The 22,050-nt window shown below is 33.6% G+C and overlaps 1 protein-coding gene across 3 annotated transcripts in view; it reads left to right on the top strand.

The window, feature by feature from the left end:
• The window catches only part of Pvf1 (PDGF- and VEGF-related factor 1), a 56,029-nt gene that overhangs the window by 4,761 nt on the left and 29,218 nt on the right, over positions 1-22,050 (top strand). For all 3 annotated transcript variants that reach the window (XM_072527276.1, XM_072527275.1, XM_072527274.1), the window contains exon 2: positions 20,623-20,731. In XM_072527276.1, the coding sequence (XP_072383377.1) occupies positions 20,623-20,731 (109 nt within the window). The remainder of the gene's footprint in view (positions 1-20,622; positions 20,732-22,050) is intronic.

Here is a 22,050-nt window from a genome sequence, read left to right as displayed (position 1 = left end):
TTCTTTGGTCAGGGTCCACGTCTCACACCCATACATGAGAACCCGTCTAATCACCGTTTTATGTATTCTAATCTTTGATGTTCGTGTTAAGCTTTTAGATTTAATAGTATTGTGGAGGCTGTACATACATCTGTTTGCTGCCTGAATTCTTCCTTTAATCTCTTCCGCGATATCGTTGTCTGCAGTGATTGCTGCTCCGAGATGTTTAAAACTCTCCACTCTTTCAAAGTTATATGGGTCGATTTTAACATTTTGCCCTATTCTATCTCGTCCCTTTTGTCTGTTGATGCACATGTATTTGGTTTTCTCTTCGTTTACCCTTAGATCAGTTTCTTTGCCTCTATCTCCAATTTATTAAAAGTCTCCTTCACATTGATGACTGTGTTTCCCACAATGTCACATCTGCGTATGCTAGCAGTAATTTTGTTCCATTTACTGTCAGTAATTCTGTTTTAAGTTGTGTTGCTCTTACTGCTTTCTCTAGGATGATATTAAAGAGGAGAGGTGACAGCACATCTCCTTGTTTCAGGCCACTGCTTAATTCGAAAGATTCTGAGAGTTTGTTACCTATTCGTATTCTGGATCTACAGCTATTCACACATAACTTAACAAGCTGGATAAGTTTTTTTGGAACTGGAAGTTCTGCCATTGCATTCCAAATCTGATCCCTTTTAATGCTGTGGTATGCTTGCCGGAAATCTATAAAGAGATTATGGATAGTTCTATTGAATTCCCATCCTTTTTTAAGCAGCTGTCTTAGAGTAAAGATCTGATCTATGGCCGATCTATGTTTTCTGAAGCCAGCTTGGTATTCACCCATGAAATTTTTTACAAAAGATGTCGGCCTACTTAATAGGATGTTCGATAAGATTTTATATGCCGTATTAAGTAGGGAGATGCCTCTATAATTAGAGCACTTGGTTTTGTCTCCCTTTTTATGGATAGGAATTATTACACTTTCGTGCCTTTTTGTTGGTATTTCTCTTCTTTCCATATAAGTGTTATTAGTTTGTGTATTTGTCTATGTAGAGTTTCTCCTCCGTATTTAAGGAATTCAGCCAGTATATTGTCAGAGCCTGGAGCTTTTCCGTTCTTCATTTTGTTAATTGCCTGCAATGTTTCATCTATTTTGGGGTTCTCTACAGGTAGGTCCACCCCAAAATATATATTTTCTCTATGTTCTTCCTCCTGATGTATGTTTAGTAAAGTCTTGAAATATTCTTGCCATGTTTGGAGCAGTTCTTTTTTATTTATTATTAATTCGTTGTTGCTATTTTTTGTATGTACTTATTTTTTATTATACCTATTTTTTAATATGGTAGATATATTTATCTTCTTCAAATTCCATCTTCTATCTAATAGACTACAAGCCCATGGGACATGGTTAATGAATCATTTGACAGAGCATGAATTACATATAAATCAATTCTACAATATGTAATAACAACTTTAGTGTCTTATGAGTACCTACTTGTAGCTCGACTTAGAAAGTTCGAAAGAAATCTTGTTGGTGCGCTAGTACCAATAACTTAATAAATTGTAACTGGTTCCTCGCAAAATTAGTGAAAGCTGTAAGATCGAGTTGCAAATTTACGTCATATATGTAGGCAAGTGATACCCATGAACCCAGCATAAAGTAATATGGCAGAGGAATATGTCCTATGAGCTCATATAATATTTCCCGGTAAAGGCCTGAAGAGAGAAAAGATCAGACTTTAGACTTCCATACACTTCGTACTTTTAATTTCCGGGCATTTACATTAGTTTTAGTAATATTAATAATTATCATTATTGTTATACTTCCATCTACGCTTTCATATTATTTTTTTAAAGTAGTTATTTAGTATAAATGTGCTAAAATCACTTCTCTCTTCTATTTTATTGGGCTAATTACCTTTTATCAGTGAACCAGCACCTACAGAATTTGAGATTATTTAATAATTTTACACGGGTGTGGTCTGGTTACAAGCTTCCAATGTTACATTCCAAAGGCTACTAAGCATCTTAAAGTATTTAATTTGAGCGTCCAAGTTACACATCCATATAAGAGAATTGAATGAATACAGCAATAAACGAAACGAGAACGTAAGTTGATGATCATCATCAATCAGTATGTGTCCACTGCTAGACATAGGTCTCCCTCAGCTCTTTCCATCTGTCTCTGTCTTGTGCGGCTTGCATTCAGTTATTGCTAACACGCTTCAGGTCATCAGTCCATCTAGTTGGTGAGCGTCCTTTGCTTCGTATTGCTTTTTGTCTTGGTCTCCACTCCAAAGTACGTTTTGTCCATCGTTTGTCTGATAATCTGGTGACGTGTCCTACCCAATTTCATTTTAACGATACGATATTTTCGATAGCGTCTGTTGTTTTTTTTACGACATATTTCTTCATTTGGCATTCGGTCTCTCAGAGAGACACCCAACATCTGGTGCTCCAAACGCTGCCCAGGCTAATCCTATGCGACGTAGGAGCTCACATGTTTGGTTATCTCTGCCCAACCGAATTTCAGGTCCTAGGTACTTACTGGTAGTTACTGGCTACGTAATAGATTTGTTAGATGCTGATCTTGCTTGCTCAATTCCTGTCGTAACATCTAAATCAGGAACTAGGTATTTAAACTTGTTCACAATTTCTATTTGTAACCTGTATTTTCTATAAAATTAAATCGAATGAAACAACGAGAAGCGTTGGCTTCTTCGTATACAGAAAATATAAAAACAGAATTATATGAGTAAAAAGTTTCTCTTCTAGTAGAGTAGAGTAGCTTTTTTAACCCTAAAACTAAGTGAAAGATATAGTTTAAAAATCATACAAGTATGTGCTTTAATAAGTGGCCATGTGGACTATGAAATAGAAGAATTCTACGATGATATTACTTTAGTCCTAAACGATACAAAAGCACACTTTACCATAATATGTAGTGACTTTAACGCTAAAACAAAAGAAAGGTAGATGAAAAAGTTAGAAAATTCAGGAAAAGATTAGTCAACAAAGGATCGAAATTTATGTCTGATATATCAACAGATGAAATAAGAAATGCACTGAAGAAAATAAAAAGAAATAAAGCGCCGGGATAAGATATTATTGTTATAGAAGCTGCAAATATTGGAGGAGATAGACTTTTAGAGAATATAAAGAAATTGTTCAATTTATCTCTGCACCAAAGTGAAACACCTACAAGATGGCAAAGTGCACTTACTATTTTATTACACAGAAAGGAAGATCCAACAGACCTCTAGAATTATCGACCCATAAGCCTGTTAAACCATTTCTACAAGTTATTTATAAGAATAATAACAAATAGATTGGAAACAAAATTAGAGTTTCACCAATCTAGGAAAGAAGCAGGTTTTAAAAGAAAGTTTGGCACCAACCACCACCTCCACTCCATAAAAGGGATTATATAAAAATCCATAGAATACAACTGACCATTAGTCCTGGCTTTCGTAGACTTTCACAAAGTATTCGATACGATAGAAATTAACAGCGTAATGAGAGAGCTGGAGGAAATTCAGCTGGAGGTAAGATACAAAATGCATGAAAATCAAAAGAGGAATCACACAAGTAGGCACGTTATCTTCCAAACTATTTACGGCAGTTATGCAGTATGCTTTCAAAAAATTGGAACGGAAAGCCAAATGAATCAATTTTGACGGCAAAATGCTCTCTCACCTAAAATTTGCGGACGACATTGTTCTGATAACAGATAACTTAAAATAAATTGGAGCTATACTTACTGAGCCGCCTGTAATGAAGTTGCTTTAAACATAAATTTTGAAATGACACAATACATGACAAATCTGATACCAAGCGAAAATCCAAAAGTTGACTGCAATGGAATAGCATTAGTTTGTAAAGACTTGAAATTTAAATTGCCAGGGACAAACAACTGCTGGAAGGCAAAGAAGAATCACTCTAGCATGAGCCACATGAACTTAAAGAGCAACATGCCAAATTATTTGAAAAAGAAGAGATTTGGCCAATGTGTGCTTCCAGTCGTGACTTACGCGGCCAAACACTTTCCTTAACCCAGGCTACAGCAACGGAACCTATAGTAGTCCAAAAAAGAATGGAACGCTCGCTACTTGGACCGACTCTCAGAGATAGAGTTAGAAACGAAGAAATAAGAAGGACAGACATCACAGATGAACGACGGGCGGTGGACCAAAAAAATGACAGTATGAAAACCACGAGCAGAGAGACAGCTGCAGGAAGATCAAGACCGACAGAACTGGGAGAAATAAGAGGAAGACTAAGTTCAACTATGGACGCAGAAGGCTCAATGATGATGATATTTTAATGTCCGGAAATAGATTATTTTTGTTACTTTGTATCTCAGTTTATGATTTTTTCCAATAACTCTAGAATAATATATTGAACATGAAATAAAATTCAATAAAAACAATCATGATATAAGTAATCTGTTTTGCCAAATTTTCAGAATATATTATCGCCGCTTATATAATAATATTTTCACCTTATTTAAATTCTTGTCAAGGTCAAACATTAAACTTTCTCAGAATTGTATTATGTATTAAATGACACGAAAGAGTAGAGAAATTCAAACATTAAACAGAACAAATTAAATTATGTATTGATTAGGAAAAAGATTACGTTGAACAGTGACCACAGTATGTTCACTGAATAGATTCTAAGGTTTAAACAAACAATTGGTTTATGATGTGCATTGCAAATACTCACTATAATTTATTACCCTTCGTGTATCATCTGTTAAACGCCATAACATAAGGTTCTAATGAATATTTTATATTTTTTGAGAGTAAACCATAATAATTGTAATTAAACTTACATATTTTTGAGGTTTCTTAAATTCATAATTCGTTTTTAGTGAAGTAAATACAAAAATAATATATTATAACCTGGAAATATTCTCCAAAAAAGTATCGCATCACCTATGAAACTGCAAATTTTGTATTAAAACTAATTTAAAACATGGATTTTTTACTGTTTTTTTTTTGTTTCTTAAGTACGTAACAAGTATTGAAAGAAAAATGCAGAATGTACGAAAAACAAAGATTTTATTTAATTTATTTCATAGATTAGAAGTAAGCACACAAACAGCATTGAATAAAAAAAAATAAAAATCAAAAGTAATGATAATTTATTAAGACGTACTGCGTCCTGTAGCTATTATACCATCTAGACAACGTTGTCGCATACTTCTAATTCATCTTCTTAGATAATCTTGATCGATATTATCCCATTCTACGGTTAACAACCGTTGCAGGTCCTAAAGATTAGCTGGAGTCACATTACCATATCTCATCCTTCTTTAAAGATGGTCCCAAACATGTTCTATTGGATTTAAGTTCGAGCTGTGCGCTGGCCAATTCAAAACTTGTAAATTTACCTCTTGAAGGTAACGATTCTTGCGACGTGTGGACGTGCATTGTCATGCATTAAAACAAATTTATTACCAATAAATGGAGCGTAAGGAACAACATGCATCTCCAAAATTTCTCTAATGTACCTATCAGCTCCATCTAGCTGTACCAATTAGTTAAGGATCCTACATCTAGCTGTACCAATTCGGTTTGACCCCTAAGAGATACACCGCTCCAGAGCATAATAGATCCTCCTCCAAAGTTTGTCGCCGGTCTTAGGTTGCATTGAAAATAACGCTCGCCATCTCGTCTATAAACTGGTATTCTTCGATCCGAAGTGTATAAACAAAATCTTGACTCATCCGTAAAGAGTGTGTTACCCCAGTCGTCGATATTCCAGTTTACGTGCTCTCTTGGAAATGTTATGACCAGTAAAGATCAGTATCTCGGTACCTTACTACCACTCGTGATACTGTCTGATTTACACCTACTAAATTTGCCACATATCTCTGACTCCTTCCGTCTTCAATGAGGGAAATTATTATAACCACTTGATTTCTCGTTAAATTTAAATTTATATTGTCACGACTTTCCATACTCAATATTTAATACGAAATTTTAAATTAAACGCAAACTGTATACTTTTTACAAAAGTAAAATAAAGACTGATAATATAAAAACCAGACAAAATAGCAATTAACATTTTTTTTCTTAAACAGTAAGCTGTATATACAAATTTCTTTTTAATATTTATTTAAGCCTTAATATTTTTAAGGGCCAGTATGAAATAATTTAAATTAACCAAATGCTGTCAGAAATATTTGTAATTTTATAAGCGATACTTTTTTGGCGGAGCATATTATCTTTCTGTCATAGTTTCTGAACCATAACATGATCAGAAGTCTGAATCTGTTAATACAGGTTTTGCTCATTTTTAAAGTTTAGTTTAAAGTTATTTTAAATTGGCGACTTTTTGACCCTGAACCTGAACATTATGAAACCTCGTTTAGGCTTTCGTCTTTTCAAGGTGTGGGTGCTATTCTTTTTTTTTTTTTTTTTTTGTTGCGGGAGATTGGAAGTAACGACCAATTTTAGTTGCAAAGTGAGTTGTAGTTTAGCAGTTGCAAAACTGCTATTGAAGCATGGAAGAATTAAAGATGACTAGGAAGGTTTTTTTTGTTTTTAAATGGAGGAGCCAACACATGTCACAAGTAAAAAAGCACCTTTGGTGTTACCAGCTATACATTAGAAACGGCTCTTGAATCAGCGTTGTTGGATTACAGATCAGCGATATTCAAGGGAAGTTACTTCTAAGACGTCGTGATCCTAATCAGGAAATCCTGATCCTGGCAATGATTCCTGTTCATTACGAGCCAAGTGTAAAAGTCTGACTGAAAAGAGTAGACTTTTTTCTTGGGATGCCCGCTGAGTATGTGCCCTAGGCGGTGGCAAGGAGTTTTTAGAGTCTCTTTAGCTTTGTTGTTAAAAATATCTCTAAGGGTGAATGTCTAGGGTATTTTTGACGTCGATGTTGAAGTTAGGAGTTTTACGAAAATAAACACCCAAATAGGACACTGAGGATCTGTATTCGAGCCTCTCTCCAAGGAAAATCTCGACCTTGAGCAGATCTGAATAAGATAATGTGTGTTTTAGAGGAGTTAAGTGTAACTCTACATTTGTCAGACCACCAAATAATTTTGATAAGTTGATTTTGTATTCCGTCGAATACAAATGCGTCCCTTGGAAAGTACCTGTGGAGAGAAGTTGAATATCGTCAGTATCTAGCATAATACACTTTGAATTGTTTAAGGAATGGGGAATGTAGCTGTTGTAGACTGTGTATAAACTTATACAGTCTATAACAGAGCTATAATTGAACCTGGGGTACTCTAGCTTTAGGAGTGAATGGCGTTAAGTGGCGAATTGGTTGGTTGGCGATTTTGACGATTGGAGAAATCTTCTTCTTCTTCTTATGCCGTCCCCATTAACGGAGGTTGGCGACCACATTTTTAAAAGCTTCTCTGTCTTTTGCAACGTGAAATAATTCGTGTACAGTCATGTACCTATTCCCTTTTTGCCATCGACTCTACCCTGCATGATGACCTGCAGAAGACTATATTTATCATTTCTCAGTATGTGTCCAAGGTATGCAGTCTTGCGTACTTTTATTGTTGAAATAGGAGAAATAGGAATGTCTAATTTGTATGAAAAAAGTAGGCAGCCCAGTAAGGTAAAGATTTTCAATCAAGCTTTCGTACCACACTTGATTTGATCAAAGACCTTCTGGACATATGGCATCCAGAAAAGTAACTATGGCGTATCATTGCATCGTGAATGGAATATAAAGCGTTTTTAAGATTCTATCCCTTATTTATTCTAATATTTAGACATACCCTTTTCATGACTAAATAAACTAAAAACGGTAAAACATTTAAAAACATAGAAAATGAGCTCGAAGATAAGAGAACGTCCTAATAACATTTGGAGGAATATGGCGTGGTGTGGAGTATTATTAAAGATGCTGCTTTTGAAATACTTCAGGCAAAAATTTTGAGGATAAAGACACCTGCTGGTGGTCAAAGTAAGTTCAAGAAAAATTAAAAGATAAGAGAAAACCATGTAAACGGTAGCAATCAAATGGGTTGAGCAAAGATTTTCAAAACTATAAGTCTACTAAAACGGAAGAGAAGGTAGTCGTAGAAACAAAACCTAAAGCAGAAGCCTATACAAATCTATATGATCGACTTAATACCAGGGAGGGTGAAGCAAAGATATATAAAATAGGCAAATATACACTAAAGAAAATAAAATATTTTAATCAGATTAGATGAATCAGAGATAAAAATAATAAAATGCTAGTTCACAAAAAAGATGTCAAAAGCGATATAAAAAGTCCTTGGATAGTTTATTGAATGAAAAATTTTACAGAAAACTACTGATGGAGTTACTACAAATAAAATAACTTTGGTGAAATAATTGTGAAAAATAAGAGTTTTAAGTATTTAGGATCATTATTACAAAGTAATGAGGAAATATATGAAGATCCATGTAATACAGTTAAAATGGGATGAATGAAGTGGTAGGAAGCAAGTGGTGTCGTTTGTGATAATAGGACTACAGTGAAAATGGAAGAAAATTTTTATAAAACTACCATAAGACCAGCTATGATGTAGAGAACTGAATGTTTGTCAGTTAGAAAGAAAGAGGAATAACGAACGCATGTGACAGAAATGATAATGCATAGACTGCTGAGCTTACACAATGTTCTAACGCATCTGGAAATCGTGAGCAGTACCGTCTTTTACATAGTCTTTTAACAACCTTTGTCTATGTTTAAGACGACAATTATAGAACTATCTACCTTATCTCACATGCCAAAAAGATAATGTTATACATAATCAATGAGAGACTGAAAACTTTCCTACAAATACCCTAAAAGCAAACTGGATTTACCAAAGGTAGAGGTAGGTACTTAAGAACATCTTCTGAACATAAGACAAATAATAGAAAAATCTAGGGAATTCAATATTTCACTATACATTTCTTTGGAAGATAATAAAAGAAATAGGCACACCACAATACGTAATTTCGCTTATAGTTGAACTATACGAACACACTACTGGAACAGTTAAAGTGCTTGACACAATCTCAAACGAATTCCATTTAGAATCCAGAAGGTATTAGACAAGGGTGTATACTATCACCACAGTGATTTAATATATATGGGGATCATATTATGAGAAGAGCGCTGGAAGAATGGGAAAGTCAGCGGGTCAGGACTAAGAAGCTTGATATATATTTAAACTTTGATAAAATGAAAAACAGATATCGAGCACAGTTTTATTAATTAAATCTTGCCCAAGTACTTTCGATTCCTATAGCATCCCCAGGGGCATTTCGTCAATTTTGGGTTATCCAACAATCGCAGAATGTCATAAACATGAAATTAAACATAAAATTGTACAGAACACTACACTAAACAAGGACAAACAGTTTAAAATTATTTAAAAAATAGTCGAAGCTATATTCTGCTCGGCAACAGGAGAGAGAAATTTAATTTTATGTTTATGACATTCTGCGATTGTTGGATAGCCCAAAATTGACGAAATGCCCCTGAGGATGCTCTAGGAAGCGAAAGTACTTGGTCAAGATTTAATTAATAAAACTGTGCTCGATATCTGCCTTTCATTTTATCAAAGTTCATTTATTCGAGCATACAACCTTACATGAATTGATATATATTTATTTAAATATAGTTATATTAGATATTTAGCCACATTAAAATATTAACAGAAAATCACAACCAAAGATATTAATTTTTTAAAAAGTCGATGATACCAACTATGTTACAAGAGTTCACATTACAGGCGGAAGGTTAAATTAGTCCTCTGTACGTACTCTGCCTCCTAGGTGTCGCAGTAGCGCTGTTTTTTCTATTGTATATATTGCAAAGTAGATATATGAACGATGTAACTGTTGTAACGTTCGTATAAACTCTATGCTTAACTCAGTTTAATTTTTGTATGGTTAATTTTCTACTTTTTCACCGTTTTACTTCTAGATATTTGTAAATATATTCGCCCATGGTTTGGTTGTTTTGGTCGTTTATCGAATCCTACGAACTAAATCTTGCTATGGCTACATGCCGAGTAACAATACGGCACCTTTCTAGTCTGTTAGGATTGTAATGTTTATTTTAATTTATTTAAAGGCCTCTAGCACTAACACTAAAACACGATTAATTTATAACATTTATTTATTTAACCGTACAAATTTATTTGGATTAACTTATTTAGATTCTATTTTCTTTTATATATGCTTTGTCTCGCTGTTTGGAACGCTCTCATAACCCAGTAGAATTTTCTCGACGGCCTTAGAACAGCTGTGGATTGAATATTCGCGTAGTATATTCGATCAGGGGCGTAGCAAGGGCTTCGCATAACAGTATTATTATTTTTTCTCGGACTATGAACCTAATAAAGTAATAGATAGGAAAACCAAAAAAATACCACTTTCTCAACCAAATTCGACATTATTTGTAGGGTAAGTCCGGGAAAGACGGGCCACTTTTTTTTTCACTTTGATTACTTGAAAAATTGACTAGAGTATGATACGATTTTTGGAAAAGAATACTTATTATAGTTTATATATCTATTATGCAAAATAAAAAACATGTAACTTGAGGAATATAAAAGTTATAGAAATTAACATAAATACTTCTTATTGACCCATCTATACCAATACGTAGGTACAGATGGGCCATTCCTATTGGTAGAGTTGGGCTAATTTGAAACACATAAAATAATGATGTTAACCTATTTCTTTTTACTAGCAATTTTTCCACATGAATCACAAACATTTTCAAATTTTGTACAGTTGTCATGGCACCAGTGTTTGCAAATCAAACATTGAACCTAGTCATCTTTTCTGGATGTTTTGCTGTAATCTTCACCACAACCAATGCACTCATTTTCATTAAATTCGTCTTCGTCTTCGCTGTCATCTAAAACTGGCACATCTGCATTCATATCATCATCAGACGAATCTAACTCATACTTTTTATATTGACGCCCTTTGTTTTGCTGCTTTGGAACTGTCTTCTTTTTTGATTTTTGTTTCTTTATCTTCTTTTCTTGAATTTTGTCTGCAGAATTAAGAATTTCCGCCACTCTTCTTGCTCGGCCCCTTACAGTCTTTTTTGCAGCATCAATTTTAAGTACAGGCGATAACGTGTCCAATACTTTTCCAGGTGTTACACTTGAGTCTTCAACATTAGACGTACCAGCTGCAGTTTCTTCATCAACGACTAGAGTAATGCCTGCAAGTGAAGGACCTGGTTCATCTAAAATATTTAAATCTATTTCTGTATTACTTTGTTCTTCTACTATAGCTGAGGAGCTCTCATTTGTGGACAAAAAAGCGTGCTCTGGAATTTTTTGGGATCAAACGGTACAATTCCTGTGGCAACAAGTCCAGATGTTCCATTTTTCACCGTTGTTGAGATTTTCCACGCATTTCCTAACAACTCACCAAACTGGTAACGTGTAATTTTTCTTGTTGGGTTATTTCTGATATAGTTTTGACATCTCGAGTAAAAATTAGCCTTTAAAGATTTGAAAAAAGCTCGGTCCAACGGCGGCAGAAAATGCGTGGTATGACTGGGTAAGCACAACATTATAATTTCGTTGTTTTCGGCGCATTCTAATACTTCCACTGCTGCTGTATGGGACGTATGTCCATTTAATATCAGCAAAACTTTGCCTTGAGGCTTTCGAGGAATAAATAGATTTTTTAGCCAATGTAAAAAAATATCTGCATTTACGTAGGCCGATTTTTCGGACATTACAAACATTGCTCCAGGTGGCATTCCATCCGCGTATTCTTCTTTTCTATTTTTTCCTTTAAAAATAGAATACGGAGGTAAAAATATGCCATCAGCATTGCAGCAGCTTATCACAGAAATCGTTTCTCCTTTCTCTCCTGATGTAATAACAGGGACGTTCTTGGATCCTTTAGACGCGGGTACATGTCCAGGCCTGTTATTTAACTGCAAACCTGTCTCGTCTACGTTGAAAATATGCCCCGGCTTATTTATTAGTTGACTATTGGTTAAAATACTTAGCAGCAGATCGAAGTACTGTTTAACTACTTCGTGGTTTAATCCTTTTGCCCTGTCCAAAGAAACTCCTTCACCTTTTCGCACTGATATGTCTGGATGGCGCCGTAAAAAAGACTGCAACCAGTCAAAACCAGCTTTATTGTTGTTTCTATTGAATTTGTGGCTTACATTAAATTTTTCTGCTAACTCAAACACCACAGTTCGTACATGGTCACGAGTGGGTGCAAAACCATACTTTTGCAATTTCTTAATATGCAGCACTAATTTCATCTCGATCTCATCCCCAAGAGTTGTAGAAGGTCCAAGACGATTGTGTTTTTTTAGATCATTATTTTTCATTCTTCTCTGTATGCTACTTCGAGGTATGCCATAAGCTAATGCAGCTCGATTTAGTCCCATGCGATTTACTCTGATAGCTGCAACCGCATTTTGTAGTGCTTCTTCCCTCCATTTACCTCTTTCAATACTAGATTTCCGCTTATAATATGAAGGTATATTGTAACCTGTAAGAATATAGAAATTAATTAATAATACTTATTATTAAAAAAAAATTGTTGAATAATACAAACCCAATACTTATTATTAGCCCATCTATACCGATACACTGTGGCCCGTCTATCCCAAAGGTTCGGTAGAGACGGGCCACGCCATCGAACACACAGTTTAAATTTTATAAGGGTATTTTAGGTTAGGTTCAGTTGTTTAATCTCAATATAACAGTTGAATACATAAATAATAAAAAAAAACTTACCTTTTGTCAAAACTTACACAACTTGAAAATTCACCAAGGAAAAATTTCACCAACAACATATAATTAAGTAAAAAAATATCCGTTGTTTATGCATACACGTCGCAATGACCACGTTCACAGGGTCTGCCGTTGACTAATTACTAAATGTTATAAATCAACGTTGTCGCACTGCACAATAAACAGAGGATCTGCAATATGACGAATGGCCTGTCTATACCGATGGCCCATCTCTCCCGGACTTACCCTACATATATTTATATAATTGTATTTTACCCTTTCTAATCAATATTGTATAAAAAAACCATAGAAAAAAAGCAATAAAAAATAAACATTGTAGCAATTATGAGATGCATAAAAGAAATCATTAGGGAATTTTTTGTGCTGTTTATAAATAGTAAAAAATAAATAGAAATAAATATGTTAAGAACAATTTATTACTTGGGAATTCCAAACAAAATGAAAACTCCGTTAGGTTTGTTTATATAATGTTTATTTATAAGATAACAAAAACCTTCGTTATAAATTTAATTAAATAAATCGCTTAATTACTTTTAAAATTCACGATACTTTTTTACTCACGATTTTTTATAACTTTACAGGTGTAAATACTTATGTAATATTTTTTTTTTTCAAATAATTATTAAATTCTTGTCTCAATACGTTTCACGTGGAATGGTTGGCTTTATTATCACGTGCCATAATACATTGTTTTAATGTTACTAATATTATACGTAACGGTCATCTCTCGAGTAGAGAAGGTCAATATTATGATGATACACTTAACCACTACGTTGGTACCTAACGTACCGTAACTATTTAAACTTTATAATCTCCCAAACGAGTGAGTTAGGGGTTCTTAATAGAACTCAGCTCTGCCAGTACATACACTCCCACGTTCTCGAAGGTACAATGTGTCGCGTAACCACCGGATACATGGCGTACTAGCAGTGTACGTTATGTAACAAACGAAAGAGAGTGCAAGACGAGTTTCTGGTCCCTAAAAACTGGTACCTATCGTCTATGAGAATAAATAAAACTCGAGAGAAAATTCTGGTCCTCCAAAGATGATGGTTGTGTCTGAAAAACCATGTGGTTCTAAAAAACCCAGTACTTTTCAGTACTTCTCAAATAGGTCAAAAATAAAATAAATATTTGTATGTAAAATACAACGAGAACAAAAATTTTCAGAACCCTGTATATACCCGGTTCACAATTTGTTGATAGCTCACTACAAGTTTAACCCTAATTAGAAAACTGAAATACAGAGAGGATAGGTAATACGATATAATAGTAAAAACCAACCTAAAACTGACGGTTTAAGACGTTTTCGACTAACCCACCTTATATCTGAAGGAATACAATACCTTATAATCCTATTACGGGGGTATTGTGAATGGTTAGAGATGAACGACCAGTGTCGTAGAGTATATGATTAAAACATTTATTTGAACTAAATAAATATATTTTTTAAATTGTACTTATGTAAATTGTAGTTTTTAATAAAACTTATTTATTTTATTCAAAAATAAAAAGTTTCTTGCCATTTGTAAAAGATACATTTATTTAATTAAGAAAAAATGCGCCAAATGTCGCCTGGCAAAATTTCCAATGTGTTTTAAATGTATCCATTATTTTAGAATCCGGAGAAAACTAATAAATATTTTTGAAAAATTTAAACGCAGAATGAAAGATTACATTATTACTCAGGGCAGAAAGTCCCTGAAAACTTCTACAGTGTTTATTTTAATATGTTATGTAACAGGGGTGAAAATAAAAGAGAAAATATAGTATAATTTTTAATTGAAAATATTGCATGCAAAAGAAACTTTTTATTTATTCTAAAAAATATTTCATTCTGCTTTTAAATTTTTCAAAAATGCTTTTTAGTTTTCTCAGGATTTGAAAAAAAAATGGATACATTTAAAACACATTGAACATTTTGACAGGCGACATTTTGCGCCTTTCCCCTTTAATACCTTACGATTACAACTACTATTACTTACCTTAGATAATTACGATTAGAAAACTATTCAATTTCAAAATAAATAGGATTAACTTCGGAATCCGAGTCGTCTTGAGGGTTAATAATGAGGTTAATAATCTCTACGGTCGCATCAATTATGTTATCAAGATCCCACATTTTTTGTTCTTCTTCTATTACATGTCTTACTGCATCTTTCCAGTTTTGTTTTGTAATATGTTATAAAGACTCGTATAACAATTCACGTACAACTTGTATTTTATATCACGTATTTTTTCTAGGCACATAACTTTTCATTTGTGCCCAAATGAGTTCAATTGGATTTATTTCGCAGTGGTAGGGTGGAAGTCTAAAGACTGTGATGTTTCGCCTTTCCGCCATTTTGTCAACTACGTATTTCTTGAACTTAGATTTGTGTTGCCGGGCAATTTTTAAAAGTTCTGCTTTTACCATTCCATCTTCGTAAGGCAGATACTTATTCCGCAGCCAGTCAAGAATATCCTGTTTCTTCCACGCATTCGTTAGAAGTCTTTCTACTAGTCGTGCATGATAAGGTGCATTATCGAATACTATAATTGAATTTGGTGGTATGTGTTCAATCATTTGCTCAAAATACTCTTCGAATCAGCTGTCATCTCCTCGTGATAGTTTTTTGTGCTTTTGGAATGAAATTCCAACAAACCATGCTTAACAAATCCTTTTTCGCTGCCAATGTGAGAAATTATTAATCTACTGCCTTTACCAGAAGGTGGGGAGATACCAGTAGACCAACCTTCCATAAAGGCTTGCCTGGAGCTTAATATATTTTTATCTGACCAAATTTTTTTTAGAGTATGACCTGAGTTTACCCACGTTTCATCCTGGTAGAAGATGGGCCTTTCTTCAGCCCGGAATTTTCGTATGAATCTTACATAATTTCTTCTCCAACATAATCTTCTCCTCCCGGTCAATCAAAAGTGATTGTCGGTCTGATTTCTCCCACCGGAAATTTAATTCTTTTAAAACTTGCCACAATTTAGTTCGTCCGATATGAGGCAAATCCGGGTCGTCTCTAACTTCTTGTAAAATTTTGTTTAGGTTTGGTATTTCTTTTTTGAAAAAAAATCCATGAATTTTCCTTCGAATACCATTTTTGGCACATTCATCAATTTCAATAGGCTTTTTCCCTCTCTTTAAGTGTTCGTTTGTGTTTGGGTTAGCTATACCGTGTTTTTTTCTTTCTGATAGGAACCTATATAAAGTTGACTCTCCTACGCCAGTCATGTTGGCACAACTTTCGACTATGTTGCGAACAGTGTTTATGGGATTCTGAGAAACCAGAACATCGTGAACATTCAGGACAATAGTCTTCTCTCTTGGTGAATAGACAGACTTACTGACTGTACGCGACAGTACCGGTGTAAAACTTGATGATGAAGCCATCACAAACAATCCAACAAAACGAGCACGAGCGAAAGGTACGTATATGTTCGTAGGTATATGGAATAAAAAATCACTCACGCACTTCATATAATTCGCAAAATAAATATTCGAGACGCTAATTACTGAAGTAGACGCGGAAACACCGACGAGCCGTAACTTACATGCGATCAAAAACGTACTAAACAAAAAAATTGTTTTCGTTCGTAATAACTTCACCCTTTCAAGTTAAGTTTCGAATATAATTATATTATTAAAAATCTGGGGAATTCCATCTTAATTATCTTGCAACGAATAGTACCTTCGGATATGAATTCCAGGTTTTCTAGTAAAGTGATTAAACGCGAAGATTAGTATTGAAATATCCAAAGAGATAAGGTATTCTTATTTACAAAATTGTTAATGGTTAAATTCTTATTTTTATTAATATAATATAATAACCAACATTAGTCGTGAAAGTTTTAATTCTTTTTTTGCTAAATATATTGGTATTAAAATATTATCAATATTATATATAACAGTATTAAAACATTTTATTAATATTTAGTAAATAAACACCTTAGGAACGCCTATGATTTACTACCGTTTTATGAGTTTGAGGCATATTTCGTGCTCTTAACAATTTGTGAACGAAGAATAGGTTAAAAATTTGTAAATATAATGATTTAAAATTTAGGAGTGGTTTCGCAGAAAAGTGAACTTTTATAGTAATTTAATTTCTAAGAACAATTAATATAGAAAAACATTTCGGGTTATTTAGAAAGTTACAAAATACTGTATAAAATCTTAAAAATAATTATACACAGGCTTTTAAGTAAAATATCTTAGAAATTTAGGATTAATAAACAAAACGTTTTGGTTTTGTATCAGATAAGAATTTCAAATTAATGTTTTATAGACAATGCCTTTTTGTATTATTTTCTTCGAAGGTAATGTTACGAACCAGATGTTGTTTTTATAAATACGGATTTGCCTGTAAAAACAAAACAAATGTTTATTCAGATTATCTTCTATAAATTTAGGAAAAGACCAAGTGGGTACAATACGCTTGATTTCTTAACAATTAAAGTAGGGATTTTCGAAAAATAGATAGGAGGAATGAGTGAGTATGATTGGCTATGGGACACGAGGGAAGGAGAGAAGCAATAACTACAGCAAATTGCTCTCTATCTTGAGCTGTTCTTAGTATCGAATGTGTGTCCATGCCTGTCCAGTCTCTTACATTTTTTAGCCAGGAGCATTTGCTTCTTCCTGGACCTCTTCTTCCTTCCACTTTCCCTTCTATTATCAGTCGTAGAAAGTTGTATTTTTTTCCTTTGTAAATATGTCCTAGATAACTCGTTTTTCTGGTTTTTACAATATTTAGGAGTTCTCTCTTAATTTCCATTCTTCTCAGCACCTCGTTATTGGTCACGTGCTCTGTCCAAGAGATTTTCAGCATCCTTCGAAAATCAACATCTCAAAGGCTTCTACACGTCTCATACTTGTGATTCCGAGAGTCCATGTTTCCACTCCGTATAGCAATATCGAATAAACGAATGTTTTTACAAATTGTTATCGGATATCTAACGATAAGGTAGAGTTTATTAAGAATTTTCCATTCTTTGAAAAGCAGACCTAGCATACTCTATACGAGCACATATTTCAACTTCGTAGTCAAGATCGTTTGTTATCCAGCAACCAAGATACTGGAATTTTTGTACGGGTTCTATCTATTTGTTGTGGATACGAATATTAATGTCGGCAGTTGGTGCACGTGTAATGGCCATTACTTTTGTTTTATTTGGGTTTATATTCAGCCCCAAGCTATCTCCCACGTGTTAAAAGATAAGTCCAAGTTGAGTTGTTTTGTGAATTAAGTTGATGATTTCAGAATAGTGGAATACGAACCGAGACCAAGTCGAGAATTTCAAACTCCTTGTGTCCGAAGAGATTCCAAATTCTGTAAGTAAAGAAAAGAAAAATTATATAAGATTTGCACGAGACACCCAGTCGGGGCGAAAAAAAGCTTTTGGGCTGAAAGAGTGCCATTGTTATTTTGAAACGAGTCGAAGATTTGATTTGTGGAGAGAATCTGAACGAGTTTTGTTTTTTTGTAACAGTTATGGAAAAAGGAAGCAGAGAAACACGTGTTGGAGAATTTGGATAGCTTTGTGCGAACACAATCAGGAGAATCACTAGGTGTCCTGATTCTCCTACGTCGGAAAACATCGCGGAGATTACATTGAAAGTCAGTCAAATTATTTGTGACATAAGAGTAGTTTTTGTACTATATATGTTTTGAACCCCATATCAAGTGGCAGTTATTGGGGCACAAATTCTTTATCCATAAATTCTTAGAATTTTAAATTAATTGATATAAAGAGTAGAGTTTCACAGGTAAAAATAAAATTAGTTTGAAAGTAAAATTAAAATAAGATAATTCAGACAATTAAAATATGTTTTCTTTTATGAATTCTCACAATAAATTAAATAGATTTGGTTAAAAAGGAGATAACTAAATTAAAGTTTCTTTTGTTTGAAGATTAGATAAGAAATTATACACGGTCTTTATATGTTTTATATGGTATAATAAATAAATGGTATTTGAAATTTTATAAAATTTGTGTTGATTATATTTTTTATTCTCCTTGTCTATCCTGAAGAAAGCAAGCAACAAAAAAAATACTAGAAACCACGAATTAAAGGTAAACTTTATGCAGTAAAGTAACCCTGAGAAACTTAATTTAAGCAGATTTAAACTTAGAGCTAAGATTAATACTATACAAGAATTAATATTAAACTCAACAGGTTTCCGGGTTAAACCGCGTCGATTGTCACTGCGCTGAGCTTTCGACATCTTCTCTGATGTCTTCTTCAGGGCTTCCGAGGTCTCAGTCTCCCAAGCTCCCAGACACTACGACACTGATCACTAATCAATGCACTACTGCTACTGTGAACAACAGGCGGTTTATTTATATCGTCTATGGTGACGTGGTTTGGATGAAGGTTGGCGTGGGGGGTTAACGTTGACAGAATATTATGACGGAGTTATAATATTCGTATTTAGTGAACTTGAAAACCCCTGAGTAATGACTTTTAACTGATTTCGAACAAAAATAACAAGATTCCACGAAATGAGGTCCACACAGGGCACCACGGCCACCAGGTAGCTCAAAAACCATCGTCATTATCATATTCGTGTTCAGCGATCTCGAAAACACGCCAGTAACAAAATTTAACTCATTCCTTTCGATATTTTCTAAATTGCAAATTTTTCATTTTGTATGTACTTTGGAAATGCATTTTCCTTATGCACAAAAAGCAATTTTTATTTTAACACCATGAATTTTGTATACAAACTTTCCTGACACTTTCCCGAATCGAATGCAAACAGTTGCACAACGATTCATTTTGCTGCGGAAAACTGGTAGGCTTAGTGTTTTCTAGTGCTTCATTTCTTCGCCTAATATCTCAAATATCTGAGACATTAAACCCATTAATACACTTCCACCTATTTTTTTCTATTTTTTCCAATATTTCCCATATATTATTTAATTGGTGTGTACATATTAAACAAAATGGGAATATTTATTTAAAATAAAATCTTTTAATGAACATTTTAAGATACGGTAACCAAAATACTATTAATATACAATATTTTAAAATGACCTCACATGATCGACTTCATATGACGTTAAAAGGGATGTGGTTGTAATATAAATGTATTTAAGACTATCTTTAATACATTTGGAAAGTCAGAATTAATAATGTAGTGAGTAACAATTCTAATTGACATTTCTTTTTAAGGTTTAAAACATGTGACTAATTACTATGTATTTATTATATTCATATATAATGTTAAACAATCATTGCAAGCTTTTGATGCCAATTATGTCAAAGATCAAAATAGTATTACGAATGCCTTGTGATTTTAAAAAATAAAAATTTGCTCAGAGATTTTAATATATTTTATTATTAAATATATTCGCCTGATGTATTCTTATACAGAGGACTTTGACTTTGTAGCACGCACTACTCGTAACATCAAGAAGATGTCTAGCAGGCTACAACCCATTTAGACATCCTCTTAGGGCCAGCAGCAACCCCTAGTGGGAGTCTTAGGTTGCCTTGTAGGTTATCTAAAAAATACTCAAACATCACAAGAAATTTTAAATAAAATGTAAGACATTAAATTTTGTAGCATTTAAAGGGTTTTTATCCAAATGTTTAGTGGTTTAACTCATGTGCACCGAGTAATAAAACACTGATGATGGGCTTTTTAGTCCAAAAACGTTCCGTGATGTAACTCGAAAGGTATTTTAAATAATTATATACCTTTTATAAAGGATTTTAAATAAACTTTTGTAATTGATGGTATACAGCCAACTACAGCAATTTCATTTTCCATGTGGATTGAAAAGTGTTAACGTTAATATGAATTTGATTGGGGAGCATTGAAAAAATAATAGCTTAATATATTAAATAATTTCTATTAAATACATTTTATATTTTCTTTATTTTTCAGGTGCCCACCATAAAAGGAATACGGACACACACGAATCTTACTATCATACAGGAGTAGAATCTTATCACAACCAAGAGGGTTATGGCCCACCACATCATAATCATGATGGGTAAGTACCTACTCATTACGTAAATTTACCACAAAAAGTGGCAGTTTGGTGGTCATAATACTCTTCTTATAACGATAATTCCAAAAATTACTAAAATAAATATGTGTAATAGTTACGTTGAAATATTTCCAGACGATTTACATCCGGAAAGATCATCAAAGCGGAAAGATATTTAAGCAGTAATAAATAAAATTTACCGCATCACCAATTAATAGTTTATCATAATAGTTTATATGATTCATTCTTTAACATAGTAAATTTGTAAATTTACTAAGATGTAAATTGGAGCTGGAAGGTCAGATAATAGAACAAGTGAAGGAGTTTAAATATCTAGGCATCACATTATCTAGTTACGGAAAGCTCGAAACTGAAGTGGAAGATCAAGTGAATAGAGCAAACATAGCCACAGGCTGCCTTAATGAAACAATATGGAGAAATAAAAATACCCAGAAAGAAACGAAAGGCAGAATTTACAAAACAGTCATCAGACCAATAATGACATACGCGGCAGAAACAAGACCTGACACAGAGAGGACAAAAAGGATGTTAGAAACAGCAGAGATGAAAACACTTAGAAAAATTGATGGTAAGACACTATGAGACAGAGCTAGAAGTACAGATACACGACGTAGATGCAAGGTGGAGAACATCAAAAACTGGTTAAGAAATAGAAGAGTAGAATGGAACGATCATAGAAGCCGAATGACAACAAATAGAGCAGTAAAGAAGGCATGAGACGGTTCTCCAGTAGGAGGACGATAAGTAGGAAGACCACGAAAACGATGGTGCGACAACTTACTGGAGGCACATTGAAAAACAGACAGAGCCATGTCTATATAAAAAGAAGAAGAAGAAGAAGAAGATTCTTTAACTTAATAGAAACTTCCAATTGACAAAACTCAAAATAAAAATTTTTGAAAATCGCTAAATGTAGGATCGTTATTTCTATCTTGAGTTGATTATAATTCACAGTTGGTTTGAATCCTTCCAGCTGAGATTTTTCATTTCCATCGCAACTATACAAATCCTTTGTCGTCTATAAGTGTGGTGAAAATTATTATACGAGTATGTCAAATGCGTGAGATCACTTCACCATCTTCCACTTTTTTTTCTTTCATTTTCATGGTATAGCCAATTGACCAGATCTTCCATTAATCTCCTTTGTTTTTGACAGAACGTAAGGTGTACATTAAATGTAAATTAAAGACAATAAAATTTATTTTTTAATCAATAAAAGGCAGATATCGAGCACAGTTTATAAATAAATCTTGCCCAAGTAATTCGCTCCTAGAGCATCTCCAGCGGCATTTCGTTAAATT

This window comes from Diabrotica undecimpunctata, chromosome 3 (assembly GCF_040954645.1).
Source record: "Diabrotica undecimpunctata isolate CICGRU chromosome 3, icDiaUnde3, whole genome shotgun sequence".
NCBI classification, from domain to species: Eukaryota; Metazoa; Arthropoda; class Insecta; order Coleoptera; family Chrysomelidae; genus Diabrotica; species Diabrotica undecimpunctata.
Note: the sequence above shows the minus strand (reverse complement) of the source record. Positions and strands in the feature narration are given on the sequence as shown.